General features: G+C 34.8%; 1 protein-coding gene across 5 annotated transcripts in view; it reads right to left on the minus strand.

The window, feature by feature from the left end:
- Nucleotides 1–9,760, minus strand: part of PCLO (piccolo presynaptic cytomatrix protein) — a 311,224-nt gene that overhangs the window by 2,217 nt on the left and 299,247 nt on the right. For all 5 annotated transcript variants that reach the window (XM_052680947.1, XM_052680949.1, XM_052680948.1 and 2 more), the window contains 2 exons: nucleotides 3,005–3,139; nucleotides 2,282–2,427 (listed from right to left, as the gene is read on the minus strand). In XM_052680947.1, the coding sequence (XP_052536907.1) occupies nucleotides 2,282–2,427; nucleotides 3,005–3,139 (281 nt within the window). The remainder of the gene's footprint in view (nucleotides 1–2,281; nucleotides 2,428–3,004; nucleotides 3,140–9,760) is intronic.

A 9,760-nucleotide genomic window follows, 5' to 3' on the forward strand; every position in this document is an offset into this window, starting at 1 on the left:
GTCACATCAACATTTTTGGGGAGGAAAAAATTCTGACAGAAATTTTCTGTATCTTCTGTCCTTGATCCTTTTCTCCAATCCTACCAGCTGGATCCCTAGTAATTGTCTTTTCTAGTTTGTCATTAAATTCCAGCCTTGTTATCCTGAATCAAGCAGTCTCAGTTCCTTTCTTTCTTTTTTCTTACTCTCAATATTCATGTCCTGCCAAGTCTAGATTTTTTTTTCATTTTCATTATTTTCTTAACTCAATAGTCCATGATTACATTTTCATGGTTAATATTTGCAGGTTTTGCTTATTACCCAATTGATTTTTTGGAGTGCAGATCCTTGTCCTAATATTTAACTTCAGTTTATTCCTAATAATGTGCTTTCTGTGACTAACATGTTTGATTTCTTCTTAATCCCTCTCTCTAGTCTACTTTTCCTTTGCTATCTCCCAACTCCATTTCTGTTTTATACATTCTGTTTTGGTATCCTTTCTTTCTTGCCAGATCTCTTCTGTCAGTGCCCCTGTCTTTGCTCCTAAATACTCATCACTCTTAAATTCAGCATTCAAATCAGCCTTCATACTTTCAAGTAGGAACAGATTGATTGACAGGCACGACAAGCATATTAAAACATATGGACTGAGTCAGACCAAAGATCTCTCTAAGCAAGTGTTTTGCTTCCAAAAGTGCAGTGTGTTACGCATAGGATAATAACAATCATGAAGTGGTACACTACTGAGATACCTACTATGTTCTATAGAAGATCAGCTCAAGAAGAGTTTAGATAATGCTCTCAGAAATATGGTTTGATTTTTGGGTAGTTACACTAGCTGATCTTACCAATTCTGTGTCATTTTCTGATCACAAGTTGTATGTTTGTGTTTAATTACTTATGAGGTATTTTTAACATGAATTTATCAAATGATTTTATTCAGATAAATTTTGCATGAAATCATTTGTAATGTATTTTACAGTTCAGGCTCCAACTTGCATGAAGAAGTAACAACTTGCTACTTACTAGTTTTACTTGTGCTCCTACAGTTGTGTGCTCAAAGAATAAAGAATATCCATGCCAGTTACAAGAAAAGAGATTGCTAAAAAAGACAACCTTTTTTCTGTTAGATGTAATGTGCAGCACCAGACACATCACAGTGTTTCTGATTTCACCTTGCTGTGTCTCAGGCTGGCTGTTCCCATGACTACCTCCCTTATTCCTCAACAACTTGATGGTTCATTTTCCCACACAACTCTGTGGGTTCTTCTTTTCTGGCCTCACTCCTTCAAACTACCATTACAGGTAAAGTTTTCAGAGGAATTTTAGCTCTTAAACTTTGGCAGGACTTTGTTGACTACATCAATTTTTTCCATGTAATATAATCTCTAGTACATTTACTCAATCTGTTCGATCCATAAGGATTTAGGATGTCTTAACACAGGGAAAGCTGTACCTATTTTTTGTAGGCTCCATTTCTAAGAAGCTTACATTATGGCATTAGTTTTGATAGTATAGCCAATAAATCTAATGTAGGCATGTAAATTATCAATCTAATCATATTCATCAAAACATAGTCAACATGTTTATGTTAGTCATTCAGTTTTAAAGGTATCTTCAGCAGACACTGAAAAACTCCTTCAATTTGCTTTTAAGATTAGCATGCACTCTTGGAATTGTTCATCATCTCCACTGACTAGACGAACACAAATAACTCGTATAGTTATCCAGTCATGTGAAAGCAATGGAAATAGATAAAGTAAATTCTACCCCTCTAAAGAAGTGTATCTGACCAAATCTGTCTAAAGCAGTGAGAAGAAGCACTATTCCTGAATTCCCACAAAACCAAACAAAAACAAAACAACAAAAAAGAAACAAATAAATCATTTGATGCGTCATAGACCAAAAATATCACCTTTACTAACATACACAGAGAACAGTATCTAAGTTAGCATGTTTAAGTTGGATAATACAATAAACTTTCCAATGATATTGAAAAAGTATATTTATTTATTTATCTATTTATTTATTTTGAAAATGCATAATTTCTCTAGAGGTTTTTAGGAACAGGCTACCTTCACTTTTCAGAGTTGGTCTGTAAATACTCTTCCTCACTGTGAGGTGATGGATTAAGTAATCTTGGTGAGTGTCCTCCATCCCAGTATTTCCACTATTTACTTTTTTAAATTACTTTGTAATTTTCTCTTTTCAGCAAACAACCAGGCTAGAAGATCGATCTTAAGTGCCCATAGATCAGCATGAAAAACATATAAAATCAGATTTCAATAAGATGTAGAATTACCTGAAGAGAATGTCCAGCAGGACTCAAGCTAAATCTAAATGTTTCGTTGAACGAAGGCTCTCGGTCATGCCTACATACCCTGGTCTTCTTCTTAATTACTCTCTTCTGGGTAGAGATGTTGACAACATATAGTTTCACATACAGGTCTGGAGAAGAACAGTTCAATAAACTAAATACAGAAACTTTTAGATAGTCATTATTGCTAATAACTTAAATGTAGGGAAATGCTGAGAAGAAAGGGAGCAAGGTACTCGACAGAGCCATGTTCTGTTCTCATTCACATTGTGTAAAAAAAAGGAACCACTCCTCTAAATTCGTGAAATTACATTGTATTGACAACATTGTCATTGAAAGAAAAAATATGATTAGTAACATGAGTATCTCAGTTTAATAAGCTTTTATACCAAAATACAACTTTTCACTAGATCTTTTATAACCCAAGGAGTAATAATTTTTATTAAAGCTAAAAATGATTATTTTTTAACAATCAAAAATGCTATGAAAAGGGGATTAACTTCTGAGAGTTAATTTGTTTCTACAAAATGTTTTCATTTTCATTAAAAATTAATAGGAGCAAAGAACACTTCAAAAGTTATGCTATAGAATTTGTCAATCTGATTAGGAAGCAATTTCCTTTCCTTTTTTAATGGTGTTGTTAAAAGACTTCAGATCCATCTTATTTTATGTTTTCAAAGTATCATGAAGCTGTTTTTTGTGAAATACCTGGTAGATGATCTGGAGATTTAAACTTGTATGTGATATTTCTGCACTGAAGAATTTCTACTATCAGTTGTTCTCCATCTGTCTTCATTTCCTTTTTTAATGCAATCTTGATTTCACCCATAACTTGTGTTTTACCTGGAAAAACAGAAAGAAAAAAAGACAAAAAACCCAACAACTCAAATAAATGGAAAAGGAAAAGGACTGCATTTTAACACTTTCTCCCACAGCATCCTTTAACGAAATTATTAAGTGTAGAATAAATGACTGGATAGTGAAGTAGGCTGAGAACTGGCTGATCTCAGAGGACTGTGATCTGTGTATGGTTCTGAGTTCAAAAAATACAGGGATCTCCAAGAAAAAATCCAGCAGTGGGTGACGAAGATGATGAGGGTCCTGGAACATCTCTTGTATGAAGAAAGGCTGAGAAATTTGGGATTGTTAAGCCTGGAGAAGGCTGAGAGGGGATCTCATCACTGTGTATAAGTATCTAAATCATGGGAATCAAGTGGATAACACCAGGCTCTTTTCAACGGTGTGCAGGGACAGGACAAGGAGCAGTGAGTGAAAACTGCAACAAGGGAAGTTCTATACAAACATGACAAAGTTTCTTTACTGTAAGAGTGACAGAGCACTGGAACAGGCTGTCCAGAAAGATTGTAGAGTCTTCTTCTCTAGCGACACTGAAGAACAGCCCGAACACTTTCCTGTGCAATCTACTGTAAGGAGCCTTCCTTAGAAGAGGGTTTGGACTTGATGATGCCCATAGGTCTTTTCCAACCCCTACAGTGTTGTGATACTGTAAATATTTTCTTGTTTTATTTTCTTGTTTTAATTTGGATGCTTCTGATTGCTTTGTTTTTGGGTGGTGATGTTTATTTGTTTTATTTATCAAAAGAGATGATATCATTTAAAGGTGTCCAGAAATATTAAGGATAGTGTATTTCTAAGGTGAACAACATAAAGATATATGCACTTTCATTGCATAAATAGATTATATGCTTCAGGATGCACTTGCTTCAGAGATGATTTTGTTACAGTAGCAAAATTTCACTGAAAATCTTTACAGGATATACAGTGTCACTGTATATCATCTTTTTAGAAGCTTTTACATCAAGATATCTAAGTTATTTTAAAAAACAAACAAGCAAACCAAAACAAAATGCCACCAATATTTAATAGCACACTGAAGAGTAAGATTCTGAAAGGCAATGAATTAAGACTTTGGTAAAGCATTTCACCTTCCTATACAAAACAATATCACTTACATAATTTAAAAGAAAGTACTCATTGAGACCTTTAAAATAAAGGTGACTTCCTTTCTCATAGGGTCAGAAATGCAAGCCCATTATCTCTACAGTGTATGCATTTTTCTCTAAATCAGTCCAGAGATGGAGGGAAAGCACAGAATGTAATGTAAGCCGAGCTGTTTCACCTTTCCCCTGCCTCTTCTCCCACAAGACTGTATTGAGACCAGGTAGAGCCCAGTCTGGCTATATCTTCTAATTGGATACTGTTGTGTAAGTAGAGCTCACGTCCCTCAGCTGAATGCCAACTATCACATCATCAAGTCATAAAGGGTGGTTATGCTTCTATATCTATTTTTCTGTTACTGTTAAAATGTTATTTCTTCTTCTCTTTATCCATTAGTGAATTAGCACATAAGCTTCTGGGAGTCTTTGATACCTGGTTGCTTGTGCCAGCACAATGGAGATTTATTGCACTACCATTAAGTTCTATTAGCTGGTGCCAAGAAGGAGAAAAGCAATTCTGCAGAAATTAAATAATTATGATACAAATGGAGAACCTTCTCTCTTAAAGACTAGAAAGCTACCAAATAACTTTCTAAAGATTACCTACCTGTACTGCAAATGTATTATCAAAATTGAATAATCTCCCACTAAATAAGCCAGCTGTTGTTTCACATATGTCCATAAGAAACCACGCATTCTGTTGTTTTTTCCATTTAATTTTTTGGGGGGATCATGAAGAAATAATATAATTAAAAATAATCACTGCTGCAACCTAGTCCTTTAAACCTCTGCATAAATTGAAGCTAGAATCTGATTTAGGCATATTTTAGATGAAATGGGTATAAATTTATCGAAGGATTATTGAAGTGGGAAAGAGTAAAGCATTAAGAAATTATGTCCTAATTTAGTCAAGCAATCAAGGACTGGAAAGAAAGATGCAGCTGCTTTCTACAGACATGATGGAGTAAATGTTGAAAGGGACTGCCAATTTCAAATTGATTTTGCATCATATTTACATTTTACTTATATATCTAAAATGCAACCTTACTGAGGTACAGGATAAAGACCAAAGACATTATCACTGTCTTCAATTTAGGAACAAAGTAGCAAATCAAGTCCTAAAAGATATACCTACAACTAAACACTGTGGTGATTATTTTGCATGGTAACACATTTCTTCCACAACCTGGTGTGGGCCAGACTTATTAAATTTCATTAGCAATTAAAAGATGATGGTTAATAAACTAAATTGCTGTGAGGCATTTTGAGAAGTTAAGGAATTTAAGTTAAGAAGTTAAGGAAATTAAGCTATGATGATGGGAAAAAAAAAAACATCAAACCTTTTACTCTTGCAGAACTATCAGATTCTATGTTGTCACAGATAAATTAGTTGTTATTAGTCTTAAGTGACTGCTGCTGTAAATCACAGGATGCATCATCTGCACTGCTGTTATCGCTATTGAAGTCATCATGAAATAGTAAATCAAATTTCAGTTTTGATTACTATGGATTATGCTGCAATAGCATTTTGATCAGATGCCTGCTGCCAATAAAAATTACCCAAGACAGCAATAAACATCTGTCTTTGGTCCATGCTATCAAAGCTCATTCAGCAGTACACTTAAATTAGCAGGTTAATATTACAGGACAATAGTATGAATTTTATCTGGCTTAATTGTCTGAAATAAGCATCTGTCAACACTGTTCAGAGATGTGCAGGTTGACTCCAGAAGCACAGCCAGTCTCAGAAAGAGCAAATTGGTTCGTGTTATAAGAAATATCAGGAGAAATCTAAAATAATTCAGTACAGAAATCAAGGAATGCAGATCAGGGAATAGGTCAAGGAGGGACATTATGTGATAGTGCAAATAGAAATTACAAGACTGTATGATGCACCAGCATACATGTTCTCCTGGAGAATGTTTGGTAATAAGAAACCTCCACAGATTTTTGTAGCAGTTGTCTTAAAAACATTTAAGTACAACGTGAAGTGTACTCCTTCTGAACTTGTGACATTTGTAATTAAAGTGTACATATTTTGTACACTTATTGCGTGCCTAAAAATTTCCATTATCTTTCTGTGTAAGATGAGTATGAGTAATGATTAGATTATTGTCATCATAAGCATATGATCTGAAATAAAGTCACTTTTTGTTGCAACTAATTTCATTTCCTTGGATCTTCATCTGTTTTGATACCTTGAGAGATTAAATTAATGAATGTCTGTGCAGTGTTCATTGTTAGAATACAAGCATTTTTTAGCAGCATTTTACCTTGTAGGCATCTAGTGACAGACAAGGTGCAGATATAGTTATTTCTAACACTGTCATTACACATCATTTCTTCCACAACTGAGCAACTCAAATCATAGAATCATAGAATCACCAAAGTTGGAAAAGATCATCCAGTCCAACCGTCCCTGTATCACCTATGCTTAGTTCTGTCTTCATAGCACTGTCCTTTAGTGGTTTTCTCTGATCTTTATCTCTGTGCTGACCTGACAGACTGAGACAATAATAACTGCATGTCTGATTTAGAGATTGGATTTATTAACTGGGATTGAAATACTGTATAGCAAGAGTCTTTCCTATTGTAAGCATGAACAGGACTTCCTGAATCCCATGACAGAACATCAAGAATTAGAAATGCCGAGAGGGACCTTTGCCACTGTTATGTTTCCCTCCACTCATAATCTATAAGTTCATACAGACATAATATTCCATCTACCAAAGAGTGCTGTTGTAGCAAGAATTGTCACTTCTGGATTGCTTTAGTACCATTTTGAGAGACAGAAATCTGTTTTCCAGCAGACAGCGGTGCTTCAGCAAAGCAAGATAACGTTATCATCTTCCAGTAAATAATTCAGAATTACTGTGAATATTGAACATATACTGTTTACATTTAGTACTGGAGTTAAACAAATCCAGCAGAAGGTAAAGTAGAAAGGTATTCACTGTCATTTCAAAAATAAATATACCAAGAATCTAAAATACCAACCAACCAAAATCTTCCAGTATTTGTTTAGGCAAATCTTGCTATCTTTGTGGAGGGGTTTGTTTGTTTGTTTTACTTAGCTAGTTAGTTTGTTGTTTTTTTGCAGTGACAAATGTTCTTTTTTATAATGTCTTTCATCCTCTTGTTGAGCCAACATCTACTGGTGGAACTGCTGTAAAATAATGATGGATGAGTTATATAAACAATACCTACTACTGCTTCCAGGTTCTGACCTTTCTGTCCTTCTGAGGTTTTTCCATTATATGCTATTTTTTATCTCTTGTCTTTCTCCCACACGTTTATTTCTCCCTTGAAAACTGTCAGTTTTTCTTCTGTAGGCTGGTTTCACCTTTGTGTTCTCTACTGTAAGACATCCAATGTAGCCTTAACTACTCTTCCTCCTGCCTTCCAGTACTTTAAATAGATATCTTTGGATTTAATGGCATAATATTGGTTTAATAAACATACTCTTCAGCTCCCAAGATGAGAATGGATACATGGATTCTTAAGTTTGTTGCTTCTCCTTCAATGAGATACTCAGTCTGTCCTGCATGTTGCTCTCAACATGTCCCATGAAAATCTAAAGCACAGACTGAAGCCACCTCTTTTTTCTCCTGCTCAAAACATGGATTACAGCAGCTCATTATGCCTGGTATATGTTCAGCTTTCTCTCATTTGCCTGCATGAAAACTAGGTGGTAGTACATATGAAGGGCTCAAATTGTCCCCTCCCTCACCTGACATGTGCAGGGATACTGTCAGCCATTCACACCCCTCTGGGATGGCGGCATAAATGCTGTCAGGGAAATTGGTTCTCTGTGGGAACAAGGGATGTTCCACACTGGGAGAAGGCACAAACTGAGAGAGTTGCTCTCCATTTCCTTTCCTTTTCTTTCCCTGAGCCACTGTGAACAGCCTACATATTATGAAATGAGCTAAAAAGATTAATGTTTTTCTGTCTCCTCTGATGTGATGTGCATGGAATCATGTAATGAGGGAGATAAGAAGAATTAAGAATCTTTGCTCACAGCAAGCACAATTTACAATTCTGTAGGCAGTGTGAATGTCTGGCTTTAAGGCTCAGACATATGAACAAGCTGGCAGATTTATGTTATGATTCCTAGGAGTAGCAGGCACTTACACTGCCCACAAAAGTTTGAATATGTTAGTGCAGAACTTTAGCTTGTATTTCTAAAATTCTTAGTAGGATTAAACAGACTCTTTGGCAGAGAATATTGTTAAGACTTTTTTTTTTTTCAGTTAAAACATTTTTTATGCCTTTTATACATATATAAATATACATTTTTGAAACAGAGACTTTAACTGTTGGTTTATTGTATTTTATTTTTTTTTTTTTTCCTGATGAGATGTGAAATCTTTCCCCTCCAAAAAATAATCGTTGTTCCATTTATTTATCACTGAGTGTGCCTCTGTTTTATAGATGTGAAGAGACAGAAATAATACTGACTCTGGACTGATGCCATGTTTAAAAACACTTGAAGTAAAGTAATTTAAAAAATGATGGGAAGATAACACTGATACTTTATAAGTGCTTAAATAAATAATAATAATAAAAAAATTAAAGATGTCTGAGTCCAATTTCGTCTGAATTTATTTCTGTTGTTTGGCACCCTAAAAGGCTTTTGCAAATGTAGGGTATAAAAGTATATAATGAGTCAATGAGGCAATAAAATTAAAGGAGGTGGGCAATGAAAGAAAGCTTCTTTAGTGTCAGAAGGTCAGTGAATGGAATCACACTATAAGAGATTTCCCAAGAAAAGTTTTTTCAATATTTTAGTGAGAAAAGTATGTGGTGCCATTGAGGCATTTGGAAGAAAGTTAAGATTTAACTTTCAATGTCATGTCCAGCAAATTTAGGTGATCAGAGGTGACTACAGAGATTCTTTTCAATTATGAAGCTGAATACTGAATACCTGAATTTGAATGAACAGCTATCGAAAGCGGATTAAAATGGGAAGAGGGAAATCAAGAGTGCTGTAGAACTAATTCCAGTAGTACATTCTATTAGATACCTCTGCTTATTATACTTTTGCAAAAGAGGAGCCTTATATTCTGAGCTGATTACTCTAATATTTTCCCTGCAATTCCTTTAAATACCAATATTCCAGCAAACTCAGCAATGGTTTAGAATAATATACTAATGACAGAGTTAATCAGAAGGAATTCTAGATGTCTAACTCAAACCCTTAAGCATGTCTTATCATGGATAAATGCCTTTTGGAAGGTGCCTTCCTTTTCTTCTATGGCAAGTGAGGTGAGGCAATAGATTTGATTCAAAAAACTGAATTTTAGTCATTGAAACTGAGCTAAAATAATCCAAATACACATCTATCATTTACCATAAGATCAATGAGATAAAACCAAAGTGATTATAAAAATTAATCGATTTTAATTGAACTTCAATAATATGTGCAGGCTGGATGTGAAAGGGAGAACTATGCAGCCTCATTTCTTAAGAAGAACCCCCTTTAGACACATTCGCTCCCTTTCAT

The sequence above is a fragment of the Tympanuchus pallidicinctus genome, unplaced genomic scaffold, assembly GCF_026119805.1.
Source record: "Tympanuchus pallidicinctus isolate F22 unplaced genomic scaffold, pur_lepc_1.0 scaffold19, whole genome shotgun sequence".
NCBI classification, from domain to species: Eukaryota; Metazoa; Chordata; class Aves; order Galliformes; family Phasianidae; genus Tympanuchus; species Tympanuchus pallidicinctus.